The sequence below is a fragment of the Myotis myotis genome, unplaced genomic scaffold, assembly GCF_014108235.1.
Source record: "Myotis myotis isolate mMyoMyo1 unplaced genomic scaffold, mMyoMyo1.p scaffold_m19_p_16, whole genome shotgun sequence".
Taxonomy (NCBI): Eukaryota; Metazoa; Chordata; class Mammalia; order Chiroptera; family Vespertilionidae; genus Myotis; species Myotis myotis.
In genome coordinates, this window is record NW_023416320.1 from 30,965,209 (window position 1) to 30,991,048 (window position 25,840).

Here is a 25,840-nt window from a genome sequence, read left to right on the forward strand (position 1 = left end):
TCGATGTAAACACTGACGAGATTGAAATAAGTGAAACTTCAATTTTGAATCCATTACATTTTGAAAAACTAGAAAGCTGATCTAGAAAAAGAATCAATAGAGGGAACAGAGCATTTTGAAATTATTTATCCCAGCTGGTGTGGCTCAGTTGGTGGAGCACTGTCCCATGCACCAGGAGGTGGCTGGTTCAATTCCCAGTCAGGGCACATGCCCATGTTTTGGGCTTGTTTCCCAGTAGGGGGTGTGCAAGAGGCAGCCAAGCAACGATTCACATCATTGACATTTTTATCTCTCCCTTCCTCTCTCCTAAATAAATAAATAAATAAATAAATATTTAGCTATTATTTCATGATGTTTTTCCATGTGTTCAGCACTGTCCTAAGCACCAAGGTTGTGTCTGACTCTGCTCAAAGCCATGTGGCCATGTGTTCTCACTAAACAGACTTACTTATTTCTATAGATATCATTAATCTATTTTTTTAAAACATATTTTTATTTATTTTTTACAGAGAGGAAGGGAGAGGGATAGAGAGTTAGAAACATCGAAGAGAGAGAAACATTGATCAGCTGCCTCCTGCACACCCCCGACTGGGGATGAGCCTGCAACCAAGGTAAATGCCCTTGACCGGAATCCAACCTGGGACCCCTCAGTCTGCAGGCCGACTGAGCCAAACCGGCCAGGGCTGATCATTAATCCATTTTTGATCAGATTTTTTTGACAGTTACATATTTAAATATTTTTACATTAGTCCTTTCATGGGTAACACATGATCTTTGATCTCAAGGAAATTCTAGGTTTGAAAGGGCAAAGCAGTGTTTCAAATACAATGTGGTAAATGAAGTTACAGACACAGCCCATGGGGAAGGGGCCCAAGGACGTCCTCACAGAATATTCCCGACAGAAAGAACAGCATACTCGAGGGTCAAAGTGTAGGAGTAGAGGAATTTGCTGCGTGAGAGAAAAAGGATGAAGAAGGGAAAGGCCGCCATTCAAACTCGAGGTGTGGGTAAGCGCCAGATCATGATGGAGTCTGAGGCAGACATGATCAGAAGATGAAAGAAAGTCACATTCATCGGGGCTTTTTGAAAAGCCTGTTAAGAAGTGTGGGCAGAGTGAAAGGTAAGGCATGACAGCAACGGTGGGAAGCCATCAGCACGCTGAGGCTGAGGAGTTGAAGAGAGAAGACGGCATGACCAGAATCTGGTTGTGTCCTGGGGCCCAGGAAGAGAGAGTGGCCACCGGTTGAGTGCTAGTAAGTCCTAGAACAAAGATAAATGAAACAAACAAGAAAAAAGATCTGACTGAAAATATTTTTACACATTTAGAAGATGCTTTAATATTTGGATTTGAGAAATATTAAGTGATAAGAGCTCAGTTATGGAATTTTGTAAAAATAAGATGAAAAGGCAGTCACTAGCTAATAAGAGGGCTGGCAGCGGTCTGTAGTTGGGCCTGCCTCTCTGGGTGTTAAGACCTGCTGCAGCCTCGCCTGTCACCCCCTGATGGCAGTGGGACTCGGTGGGTCAGGGTTGCCTGATACTGTCCTATGCTCCATGCAGCTGTGTGGCTTGCCTGCCAGTGTTTCACGGATGGAGGTGAGCTGCTTGCTGGCCAAGGACAAAGCGCTAAGTGCTAGCTCCCGGTGCGGGTGGGAGTGGGAGGACGGCTGAATGCAATCCTTTTATCCTTCTGGGCCGCCAGAACATCAAATCCTGACGCCAATCCTTAATCACAAAAGTTAAACAGACTTAGCCGACTCAATTTTCAGTGATAATGAGCATCAGCAATCACATGGATTAATGAGTCACATATGATCCCCTTCAGAATAATTTTATTTCTGGTTCTTAACAGGCACTGTGAACAAGCAATGACGGGGACTGATTTCAGACTGACTACCGTCAGCCCCCCACCTTTGTCAGAGCTATAGAAGACCACCCTCATGGCCACTGGCTGTGGAACCAATGCCAAAAAAGACCAAGGTAAATGGGAGGGGCAGCAACCCTTTACCCTTGATTGTCATTGAAGGTGTGCCACTTCTCAGCCACAGGTACAGAGTGAAAAAGAAAGGCAAATTATATAATATTTTTCCCCTGAAGGCACAGCCCTTTGTCTCAGTTTTTTGCTACTGAACCCCCAAATCCCTGTCTTACGCTCATGACTCCTCACCCCTCTCCACCGTCTGAAGGACTGGGCAACTTGTAAGTATTTGGCCAATAACTGAATGGCTGACTGCACCAGTACCTCTTCCGGGCCTGACACCAATTAGAGGCAGTAAACACGGCCAATAGGTATTACGGGGGTCCTATGAAGTGATACATCTGAAAGAAGAAAAGAGAAAAAGACAGAAAAGCAGAAGGTGAGGACTTAGCCTTGTGCTTCTGTCCATGTACATACCATGTTTAAAAAAGAACAGTAGATGCAAATTTGAGAGATGCTTCTTATTTATTTATTTATCTAACAAATCCATTTTATTTATTTTCAGTTAAGTTTAAACCCTTGAGGGGTACAACATTACACGGATTCTGTGTCCCCTAGCCTTAGCAGGAAGGTTGCTTCGGAATTTAGCACGAACCATGCCACTGTTTCCTTCCCCAGATGACTCTGGTTTTGTTTGGTTTGCCACCAGGAGTCACTATGGTGTTCTTTGCTTTGTTCACATAAGCACATCTCTTGCTTAGACAGAATTCTGTTTCATCTCGAGCGTAAACACCTTCAGTTTTAAGAAGAGCTGTGTGCTCCCTCTGGTTCCGGAGACCCATTCCCAGCAGGCCTCCACAGAGTCCAAGATGGTGGGAAAGCCAGGTGCTTCTTTAAAAAAACAGGTGATAGGGATGCTTGACTTTCTATAGCAAAATAAACACAGATGGCAATCTTGCATCCACATGGTCACCCGACAGACATGAATGAAAGGGCTATAGCAAAAATATTCAAATGCATAACTGTCAAAAAGATCTGGCCAAAAATGGGTTAATCATCATAACCATAAAAATAAGTAAGTTTAGTTAGTGAGTGGTTGAGAACACATAGCCACACGGTTTTGAGTTGAGTCAAAAAGGATTTTAGGCCCCATTCCTGGCTCTATACCCACCAACTGTCAGACCTTGGGCAAGCTACCTAACTTCTAGAACTTCAGTTTCCATGCTTCTAAAATGGGGATAATTGGCCCTAACAGGTTTGGCTCAGTGGATAGAGCATCGGCCTGTGGACTCAAGGGTCCCAGGTTCGATTCCAGTCAAGGGCATGTACCTTGGTTGCAGGCACATCCCCAGTAGGGGGTGTGCAGGAGGCAGCTGATTGATGTTTCTAACTTTCTATCCCTCTCCTTTCCTCTCTGTAAGAAATCAATAAAATATATTTTAAAAAATAAATAAATAAAATGGGGATAATTGTACCTGCCCCCTAGGATTTTTGTGAGGATCCAAGAAGAAAGTTGGTTATTCTTTATTATACTATTTCATCACCTAGAAAACTTCTTTAAGATGAAAGAAAACCCTGCTCTTCACATCGACCAATAACTGAGAATGGTGTTTGGCATATCCCAAGTTCCACAAATATTATCGCTCTACATAGATTAATCTATGGTTACATATCGAATACCAAAGCAAGATTCCTAAGGAAAGGACTTGCTGGGAGTCTCAAACTTATTTGGCAAGACCTTTCGGTCTTATAGACTGTATCATCTTACCTGGTGCTTGTGTTTATTACAAACATCTGAATTTCAGCTTAACCTTTAAATTTTAATCATTTATTCAATCACTTTTAAGTGAAATTTGTTTGATTATAAAAATCAACAATTTAAATGTTAACATTTTAAATAATCAAAACTGAATTTACTGCAGACATCCACACAGCTACCTGTTTCACTTCTGGAGAGAGCTATTCTTTACGCTGACTTCTGCTTTTTTATGATGGGTGAGAGTGAGGAGCCTGGGAACAGTTGTCACCTGGGGAAGCTGCTACAGTATTTTTAAAAATTTCCTTGTTTCTCTTCACTTTATAATACCAAAAAAAGAGAGGGACAAATCAAATTAGTATCATCTGTATAATAAATTTATTTAACATCAAATCTGGTTTAGTGGAAATCCCTCCATCCCTCTAATGAGGAATGAGGTCATGTCTCCTACAATAAATCATGTCCATTAAACTTATCTTCTTTTCTGGATGCTTTCCTTCTTTCATTTGTTTGTCATTTCCAAGTCTCTAATTCTTGTTGATTGCTCAGTTAAATGAAATTACTTTTTTTTTAATGCTGAAGAGGGCATGTAACTGAAGCTACAAAATATTACCTGTATCAACATAAGCCTGCTCTTCATTCTACAATAATTTCCCCCCTTCAATTTTTTTAAAAGGCAAATACCAACTTAATTTTACTCAAAACTCTCCAAACATTTTCAATTTTTTTGTGTGTGTATCTTTTATTTCATGCGTGTCTTCTCTCTTTTGACATTTTCTATTCCTTTGATACTAAGAACAAAATAGGAAAGTTGGTTATAGTTTATTATACTATTTCATTACCTGGAAAACTTATTTAAGATGAAAGCAAACCGTGGAGTAATAACTGATTGATCTCCATACATTTCTTTACTGCTCTCATTTTCCTTTACTCCAAAATTACACCTGGAGAGATTACAGCCCTGCTTAAGTAACTCCCACATATTTTCAAAGACAAGCAGAGAACTGTGATGTCCTCCAGGGCCCTTACAAGGTCTCGCCTACTCCCAGGTCTTGAGATGGGATCCCTTACAGAGGAAATATCAGGATTCTAAGTCGAGGATCAGAATCCGAGTTATTTTAACACATTGAGCAAACGTGGAAAGCTACCAGTCCAGGGTCGACTTTTTACACATGTGGAAACTAAGACCCAAACAGGCTGTACTGTCCAGAACAAGGCTATTTCATATATTTGCATATATATGTATACATATAATTTGCTTAAAATTCTTAAAGAATATTCAGATGAATTATCATAGATCCTAATTAAAGAGATCTTGAAGACAAAACTACGCCGTAACAGTTGGCCTTTTTCAACTACCGCAGTACATGGAATCTTCAAGGAAGGAGATCTTTATGCCAAGCACCGTGGTTTTATTCCCTTGTTGGTAATGATTCTGTGTTTGGAAACGGCACCTCTGCGCCATTCTTAAATCTGTCGTCGCGTAAACGTTCCGCTTTCCCACCACGCTGTTCCCCACCGCGGGGCCGCCCGGCTCCGCACCCATGTTGACTGTGGCGGGCGGCGGGCGAGGACAGAGACGGCCGCGACAGACAATGTCCTGCATTCACCGTGGCCTCGGCCAATCACAGGCCGGCGCCTCCCGGCCCCGCACGGCGCCACCGGCCACGGCTCGGCCGCAGGAAAACCTGGCCTCCGGGCAGCCATCTGCGGCCACCCCCGGCCGGGCGCGCCGCTCCCACGGCGCCCACCGGGAGGAGGGGGCTCGCGGCGGCGGCGCGCGGCGGCCCCGGGGGGCAGGGGTCGCGCACAAGGGCAGGACGCGCCGCCCCTCCGGCTGCACGCGGCGCTGTCCCTTTAAGACGAGCCTCCTCGCGGGGCCTGGGAGCGCGTCGGCGGCCCCGCCGCGGAGGACAGAGACATCCGGGCTACCGGGCTGGCGACGGCGACGGCCCCTCGGGTGGCTCCCAGTCCCCGCGGGGCGCCTGCATGGCCGTGGCTGCGGAGTGCCGCCCGGGCCAGCGGGGCTTTCAGCGCCCCGCCAGCCTCCACCCCGCTGCGCCCCGCCGCCGCCGCCGCCCGCTCGCCCCCACCTCGCGAACGCCCGGGCAGGGACACCGGGGCCGGCACGCGGGTCACGGACGCTCCGTCCGCGGAGCCGCGCCGCGCGCGCCCGAGCCCGTCCCGGGACGCCCCGCCTCCTGCGCGTGCACAGGGGGCGGGGCGCCCAGGAGGCAGCCAATCAGCGCCGGCCGGCCAGGGCCCGCCTCCCAAGCCATCGCGGGGGGCCGTGCGGGAGGGAAAACTTCGTCGGGGGCGCCCCGCGGGGCCGCGGGGGGCAAGAGCCGGAGTGCCCCGGGGCCGGAGAGCCGGCGCGCAGCGGGCGGGCTCCGACTCCGCAGCTCCGCCAAGTGCAAGGCGCGAGCGCGGCCGTGAGAACCGGCGCGGGCGGGCGGGCGGGCCAGCGGGAGAGCGGGGAGGCGCCGGGAGCAGGTGGTGCGGCCGGAGGGGGCGCGGGAGGGGCGGTGCCGGGGGGGGGGGGCGTGGGCGGCGGGGGAGGGCAGAGTAGGCGCCTCCCGGAGGTCGGGAAACCGGGGATGAACGCGCCGAGCTAACGAGCTTCAGGCCAGAATCTGCCAAGAACTGTTTGCGCCGCACAGAGAACGTGAAGAACGTGTGTACTTACGGGTAGAGATATATTCTAAAATGCACCTCTGCCCGCGTTTTCTGTTGGTGGTGTTTTTAAGGGAAGTGGTTGTATATGTTTACTTTCTAGTGATAGTTATTAAAATGGAAAGTTGATCACATAATTTTCTTTTTCATGGGGTTTGGGAAAAAGGAACACAGACATTGAAAAAGAAAACCTGTTTCTGTGACCTCCTCCTTCGCGTAACATGTGAGAGGAGTAGACGTCAGCCATCGGGTGCATTGCGTTCATGTGCAGAATGGAGGGGGGGGGGCGGTGCTGGCTGGCCGCCTGGACGTCACGGTTCACCTCCAGGAACAAACCCCAAGGTCCCATTTTCCCACCTGCAACATGAGAGCAGCGAACCCCCTCCTCCCCCCGTCTGCCTCGCAGCACGCTGCGTGATGATTTGGTGATTTGGTGTGTATTTGGAGAGAAGTGGCACACCAGCACCGTCCCGCCCGGGGTGGGCCCCCTGGGGAGCTGTCCCGGCCGCCTGCCCTGTGCACCCCGGGCCGGCTGGGCCCCTCGCAGAGCTCATCCTGCTCGCAGACTACGCTGCCCTGCAGTCCGGGCATATTTACTAGTAACTTGGGTGTCACCGAAAGCTCGTCCTGGATGTGTGTGTACTCAGCGGAGCTGCACACCTTCCCTCCAAACTTTCCGTGTTTCCCGTTTTAGCAACGGCATCACGACAACTTGGCCACGGGCCCCCCCACTTCATCCTCCAGTCACTAAGCCCCGGATCCGTCCTCCTCCGTGCAACCTGTCGCAGGTGGTCGCCCCTGCCGCGCTCGGCTCCTCCTCGCGTGCAGGCCACCAGCGTCGCCCCCTGGACGACCAGCAGGTACCACCTCCATCACCCAGGTAACCTCTCCGCGTCGGGGCTTTGCTCCTCCCCCTCGCCCCCTCCCCCCATCTCCATCTTTCAATCAGATAGCTTTAAAGGGAGTCAGATGGTGTTTCTCTCGTTTAAATCTTTTAGGGGATCTCGGTGGCCCTCCGGGTAAAACCCTATCTCCTTAAGTTTGCTGCATAAGGCCCTCCTAATCTCCTTTTCATTTACGCCTCCTCTCCAGCGGGCTCTCCACCGCCGCCGGCCAGTCCTCGCACCCCTCCCCGAGCGAGTTCCAAATTCACCTGAAATGCTTTCTTTCGTCGCTCTACACGACCCCGAGATTCCCCGGCGCGGCCACACTCCCCCGTCTTGTCTCCTCCTTTCCTCGGAAGTGGCGGTCTCCCCTTCCCTCGTCTATTTATTTACCCAAAGTGAGGATTAGGGGCGCCATTGCATCCCTCCCTCTACAGGGCACCCAAAGCCTTACACGCGGTCGCCTCCCATCCTGCCCGAGTGTTAGTTACACCCCAGCCTTCGAGCAGGGGGTGCATCCTGCTCGCCATTGTTCCCAGTTCCCAGGATGGTCCTGGCAATACTGGTCGTAGACCAGTGACCCTTTTAGCACATACCCTGGTGGGCACAGGAAAGCCAAAGTAACTAGTGGCCCCTAGGTATCTACGAATAGATTCATTTTATATTGCTGTATTTTTCAGTGTTGAATTCCTCCTCTCTTAGCTATTCTATAAGAATAACGTGTTTACACACACACACACATAATTAATTAATTTTACTTAAACCAATGATGTGTTTGTCACAATTACTATAAATGTCTAATAGCAAAAATAGCGTGTGTGGATTGTGAAGTGAAATTCTGGAACAGTGCCTGGCTGTTCACTGCAAGTGGGCAGAAATGTCCCTTTTAAACTGAAGACTCTGAAACTTCAAAACTGAGCTGAAACCAATGCCCTCATTATGATCGAGGCAGGGAGTGGGAGGAAAGACTATTAAGCTCAGAGTTCTGGTTCCTTGTTTATTAGTAACTTTTAGGATAGCAATTATTGATGTTAAGAGCAGTCTGATACTGACTTTTTTTTTTTTTTAAAAAAAGAATAATCCTGATACTCTTGATGTTTTTCCTTTGTTTACAGCAGATGTCAGTGTCACAACTTGAATTCCTCTTTTTCTTTGGGTTCACTCACAGCTAGCACTACTAACGTATGTGCATTTAGATCTGTACTATTTCTAAACACTGCCCTGCCACACACTTTGCAATAAAGTTAAACAAGAATTCTTTGTTAAGAGATGTAATATTTAGAGGGTAGGATAAGGGAATAAATCTTAACTACTACAAATTGTTTCCCTTCAGCCCTACTCTGAAGGAGATCCTTGTTGGTTTTCTCATTACTGTACAACTGTTCTGTTGACTTTGTTATGTTTTAGTGGAAGAAAGTAGAATTTAGTAAGAAATAAAAAAATTTTAAGAGAAGAGAGGGAAAGTTTGTTTCTTTAGTATAATAAGCAAAACATACATGGGATTATATGTGAGTAAAAACAAGTAATGTATTTAAAGTATTTAAGTAAGAAAATATGCATTATAATTATTTACTGTTTCTATAGAAAAGTATTTTCATAATATGTATCATATCTGTCTATAGGACACACCAAATGATTATTATAAACATATTATAAGGGAAAAGTAAATGCTGGAGAATAATTTTGAGTTTAGAAAACATTTTAGACACTAATTTGGCAAAAGTCCTATAAATACATTTACATTTTAGCAAACTGTTTTTCAGGTTTTAAACCTTTTTAAAAATCTTGCCCTGGCTAGGTAGCTCAGTTGGTTAGAGCATCATATACACCACGGTTGTGGGTTTGACCCCCATTTAGGGCCCATACAAGAATCAACCAATGAATGCATAAATAGGTAGAACAACAAATCAATGTCTGTCTGTCTTTCAAATAAATTTTTAAAAATTTTAAAAATTGTATTTAAACTTTATGGAGTGGTGAAAAAAATTTAAAAATGTTGCCCTGGCCAGTGTTACTCAGTGGTTAGAACACCAGCCCATGCAATGAAGGGTCTTGGGTTCTATCTCCCGTCAGGGCATGTATGCATGTAAGTGGGTTGCAGGTTCCATCCCTGGCCTGGTTGGGGTGTGTGCAGAAGGCAACCAATTAATGTGTCTCTTTCACATCAATGTTTCTCTCCCCCTCTTTTCCTCCCTTCCTACCTTCCACTCTCTCTAAAAGCAAGGGGAAAATATATCCTCAGGTGAGGATTAACAGCAACAACAATTTTTTTTTAAGTTTATAGTGACACATTTTTAAAACAACTAACTTAAGAGTATATCTACAGTGAGTACATTTCAGCCTTATTTCAGTGTTATCAAACCTAAATAGGTGACCACTTGAAAGGAACATATTTAAGATTGCCATTTGCTACACTTGTTGGTTTTAGCAGTGATTTCAAGCCAATTGGGCATTAAAAATAAACTGCTGGTCCAGTAGAGATATGCCGATGGTAACGACTAACACGAGTGTAGTGGAAAGAGGATGGGATTTGGAATGAAAAGATCAGGTCGAAGTCAGCTGAGGGGGTGACGCCTGCCTGAGTATATCACCCTCCCCTCTGCCAGTCCACCCCTAGAGTCTCATTCTTTTGTATTTTAAAGTTTTAAATGTTCTAAAATTGCTCCTTAAAATTTAAAGATCCCCGGAAGAAGTGAAGGTGGCACTTTAAGTTAACAGACACCTAAATAATATTTTTGCTCAGCAGAGATTGTTCTTATCCTGTTGAGACCGAGAAAGGGAACACGCCCAGCCAGCATGGCTCAGTGGTTGAGCATCGACCTTGAACCAGAAGGTCATGGTTCGGTTCTGGTCAGGGCACATACCAGGGTTGCTTTGGGTTGCAGACTCGATCCCCAGTAGTGGGCGTGCAAGAGGCAGCCGATCAATGATTCTCTCTCATCATTGATGTTTCTATCTCTCTCTTCCTCTCCCTTCCTCCCTGACATCCATAAATATATATTTAAAAAATGATTAAAATGGTACATTTTTATATTATGTCTATTTTATCTCAGAAAAATATTTTAAAGAAAGCAATCTGGAAGCCCACAGTGGGACCCTGGCTGGGAGACCTGTTTGTGCGACATGCCTAATGCCATGCCCTGACTTTTCTGTGACTTATCCTCAGCCCCTCCCTGCGTGAAGGGACCCCTCCATAGTCTTCTCCAAGAATTCTCCCTCTTCCTCCCTCAGCATACACACTCCTGGACCTGGGCTGGAGTCTGCATTCCCCCAGCTCTTCTCAAGCAAAACTCTCTGCTCTGCCCCTAGGCCACCAGTCTGGAGCTGCCATTCCAACCCCAGGCCTTGTTCCCCCTCGTTCAGTAGAGGCATCTCCTAGCACTGCCCAGGTCTGAAGTGTGCCCATGTGTAGCCGACACCCACAGCCTCCTTCCATCCCCCATGACTTTGATTTTATTCCATCTGCTCTTCAACCTCACCAAGACCCCGCTCCCTCAGCCTCTCCCCCAGCACCCACTCTGTCCCTCGGGGGTGGCCCACAGTTGTGTGCACTGGTGCCGCTGCACATTGGCTAATTATCTGCAACCCCAACTGAGTTCAAAGGGAAGTTGACCAGCCCTTGCTACGAGTCTGTTGGTGACTTCCTTTTCCACTCTTTAGAACGGAACTCTCTTAAAGCCCCATTCCACGTTGATTTAGGCCTCTCTAATGCCTTGTAATAGAGCACCGTTGTGTCATGTTCCAGCCCAGTTCTGCATGAACAACCCTCATCTTTAATTGCCCTTCCTGTAGCCCTCCAGAAGTCTATGCTCCCTCTGTTCCAAGTTTCTGCACCGGCAGACCCCACCGCCCAGCATCTGCTTCTTTCTTCTTCTTGGTCTGCCAAACTCCTATTGGTTCTTCAGGTCTCAGGGGGACCTCAGCTAGGAGCAAGCCTTCGGTGGCCCTTTCCCCAGCTGCAGGAGTGTGTGCCAGAGCACCCTCTGCTTAGTCCTACTATCAGACTGAGTTACAGTTTCCCCAGGTGTGAGATACCGGAGGGCGCTGGCGCTGGCTTATTCATTACGGCATCCTTAGAGTCTGATACAGGGCCTGATACAATACAATTAACTGCATAAGTCCCTGAATATGCTTTTAAAAACATCGTTATATGTTTAGTCTCATAAATGGTAATTTGGCTTACGATTTGACTTCTGTGATTTTATTGTATTCTTATAAATATCTTTTACATAACCTTTTTTTAAAAACCAATAACTAGTTAATTGTAATACTTATATATCCATTAGAATTAGGTTTGGCTGCACATAACAGAAAGTTCTCAGGTAACATTAGCATAAACAGAATAGAGGTTTTATCCTGATTCTGTACAAGGTCGTGTACAGACAGTGTTGGGCTGATAGGTGTCCCACTCCAAATCTGCAGGACTCAGTTTTCTTTGGCTTCACTCCCCCTCTCTGGGCTGTGCCACTGTCTTTGTGGTCCAAGATGAAGGCTAGACTCGAACTCCAGGCAGCAGCGTGAAGGAAGGAATAAAGAAAGGGTGAAGGGCACGTGCCAGCTGTCTTTCTGGAAGTTCCTCAGGAGCTCACATGCAACATTTTTGCTTACATGCTGTCAGCTGACGTAAGCACACGTAGCTGCAAGGGAGGCTGAGATACACAGTCTTTATTTTGAGCAGCCATGCACCCCGCTAAAAATTCTATTGGTGTGGAAGAAAAGAAGAAATGAATATTGGGAGATAAAGAAAGAAAGTAGGCCATACCTGAGTTTAAAAGGGTATGTAAATATAGTTGTCCGCCCATATCTGTGGGGATGTGTTCCAAGACCCCCAGTGGATGTCTGAAATCACTCACAGCACCGAACCCTATATTTACTATACTGTTTTCCTTAAACCTCCATATCTATGATAAAGTTTAATTTCTAAATTAGGCACACTATGAGATTAAGAACAACTAATAATAAAATAAAACAATTAAAACAATACTCGCCAGTAATTTTTACATTTTTTAGTCCAAACCTATTCTGAGTCTGTGTAACCATCCCTCACTTGTAGTAAGTGGTGTGGTGTCCCTCATTTCAGAGGATCCCTTGCTGGAGTCCTCTTACAGGTTAGATGCTGGCTGGCAAAACACATGTGGTCAATCGGGACATGTTTTTTGTTCATGTCTCCCACTCTCAAATGCAATACCTTTCCCATCTTCACTGAGCATTTATCACGCACTGTGGCCCTAACTTTTGCAGTTTGAGGTGCGACAGCAAAACTAGCGCACATTTCTCTTTTCCTTCTTCACAATTTCACAGAAGATTCATTCTTACAGTAGATCTTAGCAACTTCAGCATACGATTTTTTTTTCTTATCAAGTTGAGACTTTCTTCTTTTCACTTGAAGGAAACAGTTAAAGCTTCTCTTTGGCATATATGAGTTGCGAACATCACTACTCTTGCACTTGGGGGCCTTTAGTAAGTAACATAAGGGTGACTTGAACACAAGCCCTGCCATACCAAGACAGACAGTGTGATCACCAAGACAGCTGCTCAGTGACTCCCTGGTGGGGGGTAAGTACAGTGTAGAGACACTGGACAAAGGATGATTCACAACCCAGGTCGGAGGGAGCAGGACTGTGTGAGACTTCATCATGCTACTCAGAACGACTCTCACTTTAAAAGTTATGAATAGTTTGTTTCTCGAATTTTTCATTTAATACTTCAGACTGCAGTTGGCCACAAGTAACTGAAACCACAAAAAGCAAAACTTTGGGTAAGGGGGGACTACTGTATGTCAACGTTATAATTCAGAAAAACCTAGATTTCAAATGTATTCTCTCTCTCTCTCTCTTAATGTTATTGATTTTTAGAGAGAGAGAGACCTTGATGTGAAAGAAAAACATCAATTGGTTGCCTTCTGGGCCGGGGATCAAAGTCCATCCTGGGTATGTGCCCTGACCAGTAACCGAGCCCACAACCTTTTGGTGAACAGGACGGCACTCCAACCAACTGAGCCACGGTGGACGGGGCTCTTCCTAGCTCTTAATCTCCTTTGTCGAAGGATCATAACCTTTAGACCCAGGGGTTTCACACCAAGCACGTCACCAATTTCCAGGGTTTTCCCCCCTCTGTGATCAGGTAAAAGTGTTAAAAACAAGTACTATCATCCTGTCCTCAGGATGATGCCCGAGATGGGCCGATGGGGAGTGGAGGTGGAGGGTGTAAGTAGAGAGAAGGGCTCAGTAGTAACAAAGGGAGGATTTCACATTGTAGCAGTTCTGGTGTGACCCCTATCTTGGCTTTGTCCTGGTTTTCTCCCTGGGGAGGGTTCATATCTTCCACCAAGCACCTGCAGCTCTGCCCCGGGAAGCTGGAGGTCTCTATTCCACCACGGCCCCTGTGCACGCAGTTTAGCACCGGGTGTCAGTTGACACCCTTCTCCAATCACCCAAGGGGAGGTGTCATCAAAGGCCACACAGCAATCTCTGGAAGGGGACAGGGTGCAGATGCTGCCGGTGAGGGCCTCCACTCTGCACTCCACAAAGCTGTTCCTGCTTATTACCAGCCTTCCATCCTTCCTCCCTCAGCCACTGGCCCAAATGTCAAGCCCTTTGCTCAACTATTCTCTCTTTCACTCTCATTCCGGTACGTCCTTGTGCTTCTTCCTTCCCCATCTGGTCTTTTTACCTTCCATTGTTTTCCCTCCTTCACAATCCCTTCTCGTGTCCACAGGAACCCTGATTCCTCTCGTGGCTTTGTCCTGCCTCTATTCTCCACTGTACCAGCTTCCCCGAGTCTCTGACCCCAACACAGGGCCGGCTCTCCATCTGCCTTCCTCAGCTGAGAACACTGCTCCTGGCCCAGCGGCCTCCAGCGCTCCCTCCAGCAGGCTCCTTCTTCTTGTCCTGCAGACTTGCAAGGGCCCCCTTACTTTGAGAAAGGGCACCCTTGTCTTTGCTGCACTGTCCCTTTCCTTTCTTTCATCACCAAATAAGGAATACACAGCATCCACTGCTTCACCACTGCTTCTAACTCAATTCCTTGTCATGGGGGGGGGGGGGGTAGGGGGTGGAGGGGGGAAGTACCTTCAGCATCTTTTTGAAACTAACGTGTTGACATTGTCAGTGACCTCCAAGTTATTCCTTGATTATAACACGACACCATTGTCATTGCCCTTTCATCTAAATTTTCTCTTAACTTCTGTCATGCTGCAAGTTATGGTTCTTTTCTTATCTTTTATGAACAGTCTAATGAACACATTCATTTGATTTCACCTTAAATAAGATTTTTCCACCCTAGCTGGTTTGGCTCAGTGGATAGAGAATCAGCCTGTGGACTGAAGGGTCCAAGGTTCCATTCCAGTCAAGGGCACATGCCCAGGTTGCAGGCTCAATCCCCAGTAGGGGGCATGCAGGAGGCAGCCAGTCAATGATTCTCATCGTTGATGTTTCTATCTCTTCCTCTCTGAAATCAATAAAAAATATATTTACAAAAAATAATAAGATTTTCCTAGGATTCTGCTTTGGGCTACCTGCTCACCTGTCTGCAGGCATTTACTCTTTCAAGGAAGTATTTGACTTTCATGGGGTGAACACATTTATTTAATTGTTTATTTCCTATTTATTATGGAGCATTTTAAACACACAATGATAGAGAGAATTGTGCAATGTCCCCCCGCCTCCAGGTGCCAGCGTACAAGTCCAAAAACCATCTCTTTATGGCCACTCTTGTTTCATCTGTACCATAACATTCTGGGTGCTCCACCTCCACCAGATTATTTTGAAGCAAATCTCAGCAATCAGTTCATCTGGAAACATTGCAGTATATATTTTAAAAACATAAGGACTCTTTTTTACAAAAGCCTTAACTACAATATATTAATATGTCTAAAATTAGAGAAGAATACCTTTACATGAGCAAATAATTAGATCAAATTTCCTTAATTCTGTCATGATTTGCTTAAAGAGTTCAGATAAGCATCCAAGTCCACAAATTGCACTTGATTGATGGGACTCTTTAAATAGCTTAATATTTAGACTCTCTTTTCCTCTCTTTTTAAAATTTATTTTTAAAATTATGTTTTTATTGATTTTAGAGAGGAAGGGAGAGGGAGAGAGAGAAACATCAATGATGAGAATCGTTGATTGGCTGCCTCCTGCACGTCCCCTATTGAGGATCGAGCCCAAAACCTGGGCCTGTATCGCAATTGGGAATTGAATGGCAACACGTTGGTGCATGGTATGACGCTCAACCAACTGAGCCACACAGGCCAGGGCTTTAATTTAAATTTTTATTTATTGAAGAGAGAGAGAGAGAGAGAGAGAGAGAGAGAGAGAGAGAGAGAGAGAGAGAGAGAACTTGATTTGTTCTATTTATTTATGCATTCATTGGTTGCTTCTTGTGTGTGCCCTGACAGGGGATGGAACCCACAACCTTGGTATATCGGGACGATGCTTTAACCAATTGAGCTACCTATTCAGCTTCCCTCTGTTTTTACCCCTTGCAATTTATTTGTAGAAAACACCAGCTAACTTGTCCCGTGCAATAGCCCACATTCTGACTTTTGCCGATCACATTCCCATGTGTTGTTGTTTAACACCTTTGTCCCTTCACCCACCCAAATTTCCAGTAAATTGTAGTTAGATCCAAGTTCATTTTTGGCAAGAACATTTCATCGGTGAATGACATACTTTCATCAGGAATCTTATTTATTTATTTATTTATTTATTTATTTATTTATGAGAGAGAAAGGAGGGGAGAGAGTTGTTGTTCTACTATTTATGCATGTGTTGGTTTCTTGTATGTACCCTGACCAGGGTGTAACCTCTTGGTGCATCAGGAGGATGCTCTAACCAACTAAGCCACCTGGCCAGGGCCAGGAGTCTTACTTGTTCAGGTGGCTTCTAACTCTGTGTTCAGCTTCATTCCTTTATCTTCAGCTAACTTCTAGATCATTCCACTTAGACAGCCTGCCATCATCTCAGAAAGCAAATTCATCTTCCCACAAACACGCTTCCCTTTTGACACTTTCTCTTATTTCTGGAATTCCTATTGTCCTTCTAAATCACTTGGGCTATGGTTCACTTTTCTTCAGCTCCCATATTCAGTCACAAAGACCTGCCAGTTATTTCTCTAGAGAGTGTCAGCATCCTTTCCTTTGGATTCTCACACCACTACCATATACAGGCTTTAAAAGTATTAACAATACCCTCCCCTGCTGGTCTCCTTTTCCTCAACTTCACTCCATACACTACCACTGGATTAAGCATTTATACATCGCGTGGTCCTTACTATGTATTTCCTACTCACACTCCACCAATGCGTACCCATTGCTTATGGAATAAAGTCTACACTACTGAGAGCTTTCGAACACAAACTGGTCCTAGCCTACCTTTCCAACCTACCCGCCACAGCTCACCTGGCTTGGGTTCAGATGGTTTCCCATGGGTGTAGAAGCCACTAGAGTTGAAAATGCTTGGAGTAATGTTGAGTATAGGAGATGCAAATGAACAGTTACCTTAGCACTGGAATAAGCATTGAGTTTCTCTCTGAGAGTCACCCAGGATTTGTCTCAGGGGACACCTGGGGTCTCACCCTCAGGGAAGGGAAGTTGCCTGTCATCCTGGAAAAACACTGCTTGCTAGCTTTCTCAACGTTCCTAATAGGATATTTACCCGACGACCAGTTTGCCTGGTACATTGACCAGGCTCTGCCCTCATGGCACCTGCTCTCTGGGTCTCAGTAAAAGCCAAACACACAAACACCCAACAACACAAAGAACTCTCGGCTGAGAGGGGGACATTTTAGGGAAATTTCTCCAGGGGACAGTATTCATCTACTCTTCCAAGAACTTCCCAAGGTAGACCAGTGAACATTCTAGATGACCTCCAACCAAGATGCCCTTGAACATTGTCCTGGCTTCCACGGATCCCGCCAGGCCACAGCTCACTGTCTCCCGTGTGATGTCTCCTTACCAAATCTGACAGAAAGCACTTGCATTCAAAGAGCTGGTCCACCATCCTTCATTCCACGGGAAGAGCTCCGCCTGTATCGTGTTCCTTTCCCTCGGCCACCAGGAGGCTGAGATGCAATTTCAGAGCTCAGTCACTGGTTGATCCTTTTCTGTAGAAACGTTATATTTGCCCATGGGCTCTGATTTCAGTTTCTATTTCTAGTTTAAAAAACTTGTGCTGTTAGTCATCTTATAATATGCATTTTAGAACGAGCCGGTGTATACGTTAAGTAAATAAAATACTCCCACATTCTCCCACCCAGGCAAAGTCGATTGATTTACCTCATCTGACTCCCAGTTTGCTTATTCTGTGCAGTTTTAATTGGAATGCTGTCCCGCCCGCCTCTCCCACCAACTCCCCCACCCCCTCCAAGGCCTACCCATCCTGTCTAGTTCCGTTTGAGGGCTCCTCTTCCCCCACAAACAGCCTGACTGCCCCAGCCTAGAGCAAGCCTTCCTCCCTCTGAGAGCCGTTCATGCTGTTCGATCACTACTCGTTGTACCACTTCCCACACGCTGTCTTTTATTGTTAGCATTATGCACATTTTTTACATTTGAAAATAATATGTGCACACAATAGAAAATGTATGAGAGAGGTTGCCCAGGTAAAAGGTGTTCTGTCCCTAACTGCCTCAGAGACTGCCTCTCCTGCTCATTCTTTGTGCATCATTCCAGACACACCTATGCATTCACAGCGCACATGAATATTCATGTAAGTACAAGCAGACACAAATATGTATACATGCGTGTGTGCTTAGACATCCTTCATCCTTTTCCAAAGCTCTGACCATACCTTATACATTTGTTCGCAGCTAAACATTTTTTCATACAACTGTACAGGCTGACGATTATACCGTGGCAATCAGTACATAAATATCTACCTCATTTTGTGTCGCTTCTATCGTAAAGATAAAACGTACTTTATTTGATTAGTTATGCCATCATGGTCTATATCTGTCTGATTGAATGTACTCTTTCTGAAAGCAATGGAGGGAATATGTCTACACTTAATATATTGCCCCAGAACTCCAGAGGATAGCACCCTCCACATAGGAAAAGCTTAGTACTTACTGATTGTAGGTGTTATCAGTAAATATTCGAGTAGCAAGTAATTCTATTATATAAAAATATTTTAAGGGTAACTTGAGAAAGTCTTCTAGCATCATACCATCAGGCACATCTGGTTTTCACTGAACTTTTCCTATAGAATAAAAGGCTAATATGCAAATCGACCGAACGGTGGAATGACCAGTTGCTATGACGTGCACAGAAGCCCGGCTCAAGGCTGGCAAGCACATGTGCGGTGGCGGGAGCCTCGCCTATCTCCATGGCAGTCGGACATTCCCCAAGGGCTCCTAGACTGCGAGAGGGCACAGGCCGGACTGAGGGACCCCCCCGAGTGCACAAATTTTGTGCATTTGGGCCTCTAGTCCATGTTATAATATGCCTATTATATTATCTACAGTGTGTTTTAGAAAGGTTTGGCCTTACCTGGCTGGCGTGGCTCAGTGGTTGAACATCAGACCTATGAACCAGGAGGTCATGGTTGGATTCCTGGTCAGGGCACATGCCCGGGTTGCAGGCTCGATCCTCAGTGGGGGGCATGCAAGAGGCAGCTGATCAATGATCCTCTCTCATCATTGATGTTTCTCTCTCTCTCCCTTCCTCTCAGAAATCAATAAAAATATATAGTATTTAAAAAAGAGGAAGGGTTGGCACTGAGGCATACTAAGTTTCAGCTCCCGAAGAGAAGGGCGGAGGGGGCCAAGGCCCCATATCTAAGGATAAGAGCAGGGGTTCTGCAGGACCAAGAAAACCGCCCCAGGGAGAGAGCACAGCAGCGAGGAAGCCAGCCTCAGTCCTGCTCCCAGGAGTCGAGGCCTTCACCACTGGGTGGGCCAAGGGAGAGGGGAGCGGGGGTGGGGAACTGAGCTGGTCTTGGGGAAGGGGGAGTTACAAAGTGCCAGGACTTTGGTTTGGATGGGTTCCACTTTTTAAAGGGATCACACTACACCCATATTCATAGCAGTGTTATTCACAATAGCTACATGGTAGAAACAGTTCAAGCCAGGTGAATGGATAAAGATATATCTATATCTATATCTATATCTATATCTATATCTATATCTATATCTATATCTATATCTATCTGAATATTACATATATAATGGAATGGAAGCTATAAATAATGGAATATTATATAATATTACATATATAATGGAATGGAAGCTATAAATAATGGAATAGAATATAATATATAATGGAATATATATTCCATATATTCTATATGGAATATATATTTTATATTATATATATTCTATATAATGGAATATTATTCAGCCTTTAAAAGGAAGGAAATTCCGCTCTGGCCAGTGTGGCTCAGTTGGTTGGATGTTGTCCTGTGTACAAAGGGTTGCTGGTTTGAATCCTGGTCAGGGCACATGCTGAGTTGTGGGCTCAATCCCTGGTGTGTGGGCATGCAGGAGGCAGCCGATCAATGTTATGCTCTCATATCAATGTTTTTCTCTTTTCCCTTCCTCTCTCTCTAAAAACCAATAAGCTATTCTTTAAAAGAAAAAAAAAGGAAGGAAATTCTGACAGATGCTACATAGGTGAATGTTGTGTTAAGTGGAAATAAACCAAGTACAAAAGAACAAATGTTGTATGATTCCACGTAGGTACCTAGAATAGGCAAGTAGATAGAGACAGAAAGTAGAATAGAGGTTACCAGGGCCTGGTGGAGGGGAGAATGGGAAGTGTTTCTTGAATGGACACAGAGTTCTGTTTGGGATGATGGACAAGTTCTGGAGATGGATAGTGGTGATGCTTGTACAACACCGTGAATGTGCTAAATGCTACAGACTTGTACACTTAAAAATGGTTAAAATGGTATATTTTATAGTATGTATATTTCATTACAAAAGGCATTTTATAGTTTAAAAGAGCAGGAGGCAAGGGCAACCCATATACTGTAGAATGTGGTCACCAACCCCCCCCTCCCGCCCCCCCACCGCAATGCAGTCATTCTTGTCTCCCTGCCTTGACCTGTGCCACCTCGGAGCTCACAGGTACCACCTTACCCTGGTAAGCCAGGTCTGGGGATGTTGTCTTGTCTTTCCCTGAGTTGGGTAATCAATAAATAGGCTGGTGAACCATGTGAAATCGCACGGAAACGACTTTAGACCCAGGTGACTTAGGAGTGACTCGGGGCAAAGGCCCCATCATAGCACTGTGAGGATGGGAACAGGAGTGAGGGGGGTGGGGTAGGGTGTGGTTCCACATCTGGTCAGCTTCTGCCTTTTTGATTCTATGAAGCTCTGCCCTGTGAATTGAAGATAGCAGCAGCATTACCTGCTGGAGAAGCTCCAGAGAGGAAATTAGGAGACAGGTTAATATGAATTCTTGCTAGCTTTCTTAATGAAAAGCCCCAGTATAGCAGCTTAATCATATTATAAACACAGTATAAATATATTAAAAAGTAATTACTTGGCCTGGCTGGTGTGGCTCAGCGGTTGAGCGTAGACCCATGCACCAAGAGGTCACCGGTTCGATTCCCCGTCTGGGCACATGCCTGGGTTGTGGCTCCATCCCTAGTTGGGGGGGGGGGGGTGCAGAAAACAGCTGATCAATGTTGATGTTTCTCGGTCTCCCTTCCTCTCTCTCTCTAAAAAAAAAAAATCAGTAAAAAAGCATACTTTAAAAAGTAATTACTTAGGTGGAAGTTAACTATATTAAAATACAGATTAAAATAAAATTAGGAATGGTTCTACTTTCAGATTCAAGTACACAGAATATTTTTTTAAAATTATTTTTAGCCTAGCTGGTGTGGCTAAATGGTTGAGCATCGACTTAGAGCCAAGAGGTCACGATTCAATTTCTGGTCAGGGCACATGTCGGGTTTTGGGCTCGATCCCTATTGTGGGGTGTGCAGGAGGCAACCAATCAGTGATTCTCTCTCATCATTGATGTTTCTATCTTTCCCTCTCCCTTCCTCTCTGAAATAAATAAAAAAAAAATTTAAAAAAATTATTTTTGGCTTTCTGTATCCAGGCATCCCAGTGTATTAAATGCAACACTAATTCCATGAGCATCTGTCATGTGCCAGGCACTGTACTAGGTTCTGGCACCAACCTTTCACAAATCTTTGTGCTGTACTGAATCTGTGGGTCCCTGTGACTGCATATTTCAACGAGGATTAGTTAGGTGCAAGGTTTTCAGTTTTCCAACCAGGAGAAAGGGGTTAATCATAATTGTTGCATAACTCTCAAGTCAGTTTTATCCAAGCTGCCGCCTCAGGCAAGATCTTGTGAAAATCAAGGTGCAGACTTGTCTTTCCAATGTGACTTTTCCCCCTTTAATGCAAAGAAGGGTAAACAATGGGATGTAAAGGAGGTAAGTTCACACTGGGTCACAAGAGAGGCAAGTAGCCTTTTGGCAGTTTTTAGATTTGTTTGGGGCAAGCATTAGAAGACCAGCGTTTGAATCCCATTTCTGTCATTCACAGCAGGGCAACTGCTCAAGCCTCAAGATGCCTCATCTGTAAAAGTGGGTTGTATGTCCACAATCTGCAAAAACCAAACCTAATATTTGATCTGCTGACCAAGGAGGAAGAAGACTGGAGTTTTATGTGCCAACAATAGTTATTGGCAAATATCTAAACCAGAGTTAAATGTAGGAGTATCATGAGGCCTGATACATGAGATATGGAATTAGGCAACCTCAAATGATGACCTGTTCTCATTTTACATATCAAAGTACAACTCTTGAGTTTGACATAGTTTAGCCTAGAATTGTCCAAGAACTTGCAATGATGATATTATGTCCCACTGCATGACATTGACATTACTGAGATCACAGAACAAAAACAGCACCCAAGGCCTTGGCCTGCTAACACTGGAATTCAGCCAAATGAGCCAACCAGCCACCAAGGGGCTTAATGAAATAAAAGGAAGAAGAGACAAGCTTAGCTATTTTTTGGTTTTGTTTTTGCTAACTTATTTATTTCCAAAGAAAAAGACTTGAGCCCTGGCCAGGTAGCTCAGTTGGTTGGAGCCTCGTACCGATATGCTAAAGTTGTCGGTTTGATATCTGGTCAGGGCACATACAGGAATCAACCAATGAATACATGAATAAGTGGAACAACAAATTGATCTCTCTCTCTCTCTCTCTCTCTCTCTCTCTCTCTTTCTGTCTCATTAGTAAATAAATAAGAAAAATATTTGAGATAGCCAGAAATCTTTCTGTGCCATATTATAGTCACATACAACTCATGTCTTCCATTTAAACAAAGGACCCATGATTGTGGCTACTTCATGGCTCTAGGTAACAATGCAAGCTGGTCTTGCCTGTTCCCTCGGGACCTTGCTCTGGCTTGGTGGCCAAGTATCCTTCTGGGTCTCTAGGGAAGACAGTGACTCTCCTGGTTGAATCTGGCAATTCGCCACTGTTACTCCTCTTCCCAGGGGTGAACATTGCTTAAGGAAGTTGTATAACAACTTTGTCTCGTCCACAATAGCAGTTCAGGACTCAAGGTATCTCAGGGCTCAGACTCAACGAGAGCTCTTTCTTTTTGCAGCTTCGTTCTTCCTCATGGGAACTATTGCAAAATTTGAACACTTTCTCCAAGTCTCTTGACCATCCATGAACATCTCAGTCTCAGTAGATGGTCAACCCGTGAATGAATACGAAAAATAAAAGCTATTAGAAATGAATTTGCTTGACCTTCTCCCTAGCCCAACCTATAAACCTATTGCCATTTTCACCAGCCTTTCTTTGGTTTCAGAAAAAGAAGTGTCATTCCTCCCATCAAGTCCGAGCTTGATCACATCTCCCTCCCCACTAGACTGACTCTTCTATGGAGTTAGCCTCTCTCTCCTGGCTCCTGGCTCTTAGTCTAAAGCAGTGGTTCTCAACCTTCCTAATGCCATGACCCTTTAATACAGTTCCTCATGTTGTGGTGACCCCCAATTTCATTGTTAAAAATTGAACATAATTAAAGCATAGTGATTAATCACAAAAACAATATGTAATTATATATGTGTTTTCCGATGGTCTTAGGCGACCCCTGTGAAAGGATCATTCGACCCCCAAAGGGGTCACGACCCACAGGTTGAGAACCGCTGGTCTAAAGTAATGCTTATTACTCTGACATTTATAAAAAATATAAATGAACAACGCCCCACCCACCCCCCAATAACTACTATCCCCTCTTTAATGTGAATTCTCCTTTAGATACTACTCATCTCTCTTTATTTGATAACCAAATGTCTACTCAGAGCAGGGGTGGGGAACCATTTTTCTGCCAACAGCCATTTGGATATTTATTACATCATTCGTTTAATATAATTCACTTAATATAAATTTATGTTGCTATGAAAAAAAGCTCCTAGATTGAATTTCTTTTGATTAATCCTCACCTGAGGATATTTTTCCATTGATTTTTAGAGAGAGTGGGAGGGAGAGGGAGAGAGAGAGAGAGCGAGAGAGAGAACATCAGTGTGAGAGAGACACATGGATTGGTTGTCTTCCACATGCACCTGGACCAGGGCCAGGGATCAAGCCTGCAACCGAGGTGTGTACCCTTGACCGGAATCCAACCTGGAACCCTTCAGTCCGAGGGCCAACACTCTAATCACGGAGGCAATTCAGCCGGGGCGATTTATTGAATTTGGAGTCCCACCTGTGGTTGCCTTGGCAGGGCCAGACCAAATGATTTCATGGGCCTTGTACGGCCCCCAGGCTGAACGTCCCCCATTCCTGAATTAGAGTCTGAAGTCTGCACCACTGTCTACACGTCTATAACTCCCATTAACTTTCTTATCCAGCCCTATGATCTCGCTTTTACCCTCCACACTCAAAACTGAAAAGGTTAACAAGACCGAATTTAGCAAACACTTCTCATTCCTTCTGTACTTGTTCTGTGACATTGGACATGGTTGCCCCTTCCCTTCTAGAAACTCCTTTCCCTTAACGTCTTATTTTCCCTTTCGGATTGATCTTTGTGAGTTTTCTTCAATGGATTCTCTTTTGATGTGTCCCTTTATTGTTTTGTCTTAACACATGTTTTATATGGATAAGTGATGTTCTCCAATGAATCACTCCTCTGGGCAAGCAGGCAGTTTTCTGCTCACATTGATTCTGGGCTTGACCATGTGACTTGCTTTGGCCAAAGGAGCATCAGCAAACATGAAGCCAGCAGAGGCTTGTAAGTGCTTGTTCTTGGGGGCTTGTCTTCTTGGAATACTCCTCAGAGAATGCTATGTTATCTGGATGACTTCGATGAAAGATCAAGTTGAACCAAAGGGAGAGTGAGGGAGAGGGAGGGAGAGGGAGAGAGAGAGAGAAACATCGATGTGAGAGTGGAACATGGATCAGCGGCCTCCTGCCCACAACCGAGGCATGTGCTCTGACTGGGAATCAAACCAGCAACCTTTCAGTGCATAGGACAATGCCCAACCAACTGGGCCACACCAGCCAGGGCTAACATAGTGTTATAAAGATTCCTGTTGTCAGCCTGCTTTTGTCTCATGTTGCATGTTTTCCAAGCAATGTCATCCATTCCAATGAATTTAAGTACCCTTTATACTCCATACTTCTTACACCCACATTTCTAGATCAGATCAGTCTACTAAGTTCTCATCTTTTACTGGGCATCCCACTTGACTATTCCACAGACTACCTTGAATTCCCACACCAAAGTCTTTTTCCACAAATTGCTCCCACTCCTTATTCTTTATCTTGGCTAATGATGCAACTAGTTATCAGTCACTCAAGGAGGTAATATAGCAGCTAATTTTCATTCCTCCCTTTCATTCACTTGCCAGCAATCATTCACCAAATCTTAAATATGTCACCTAAATATCTTTCACAATTATTCCTTTATTTCCAGCACCTCAAATGCTGTCCTGGTCAAGGGACTCATCCTGTCCTACTTTGACCATCACCAGTGTCTGCTCACTGCCTCTCTGCTTTGAGGTCTGGTCCACACAGTCAACATATCCCTATTTCCCTTGATCTTGTTCCTGCTGACAATCCTTTCATGGCTCCTCCCCACCTGTGGGGGGAAGGTAAAGTTTTCTTACTATGTTCCGAAACCCTTCCTGATCTGGCACTACTTATCTTTCCATTCCCATTTCCTGCCCTTTCCCTGTCTGTGCTGTGTTCTGAGCCAAATTCCTTGCAATGCCAACGCTAGCCATCTGCCCCATGGATGCAGCGGACAGTTTTCCTGCCCGGCGTACCTCCCCACTCCTGCCATCTGCAGAGTTCTTGAAGACTCAGTTTAAATGTCACGTCCTCTGTGAAGTCTTCTCTGCCTATCTGGGTGGAAGTAAAATTAGTCGTCCCTTCTTCTGAGCCATCACTGTACCAGTGTTACCACTGTGGTGCACATTGTAATTGTAGTGACATGCTTAAATGTCTGTCACCCCTCATAGACTCAGAGAGCTCCTCCAGGCAGGGGTTTGCTTTATTTTTATTTTGCAACTCCCAGCACAGTGTGCGATGCCCAGCAAGTGCTTGATAACTATTCAATGAACAAGACGCAGCCTGGCTGGGTGTGGCTCAGCAGTTGAGCATTGACCCAGGAACCAAGAGGTCACCAGTTCAATTCC

General features: G+C 45.2%; 1 protein-coding gene across 1 annotated transcript; it reads left to right on the forward strand.

The window, feature by feature from the left end:
* The first annotated feature begins 1,940 nt into the window (after positions 1-1,940).
* LOC118670805 lies at positions 1,941-9,098 on the forward strand. Its single transcript, XM_036338191.1, has 5 exons — positions 1,941-1,980; positions 5,039-5,100; positions 6,244-6,362; positions 7,042-7,227; positions 7,440-9,098. Exons 1-5 carry the CDS (start codon positions 1,941-1,943, stop codon positions 7,801-7,803), a joined length of 771 nt encoding a protein of 256 aa, XP_036194084.1. The 3' UTR covers positions 7,804-9,098.
* The last annotated feature ends 16,742 nt before the right edge of the window (positions 9,099-25,840 follow it).

Excerpts from the sequence above, each read along its gene's own strand:
- LOC118670805 (XM_036338191.1), top strand. The coding sequence starts at position 1,941 with ATGGCCACTGGCTGTGGAACCAATGCCAAAAAAGACCAAG. Across the intron at positions 1,981-5,038 it reads CAATGCCAAAAAAGACCAAG|TACATGGAATCTTCAAGGAA; the intron begins GTAAATGGGAGG and ends CAACTACCGCAG. Across the intron at positions 6,363-7,041 it reads AAGAACGTGTGTACTTACGG|CAACGGCATCACGACAACTT; the intron begins GTAGAGATATAT and ends TTCCCGTTTTAG.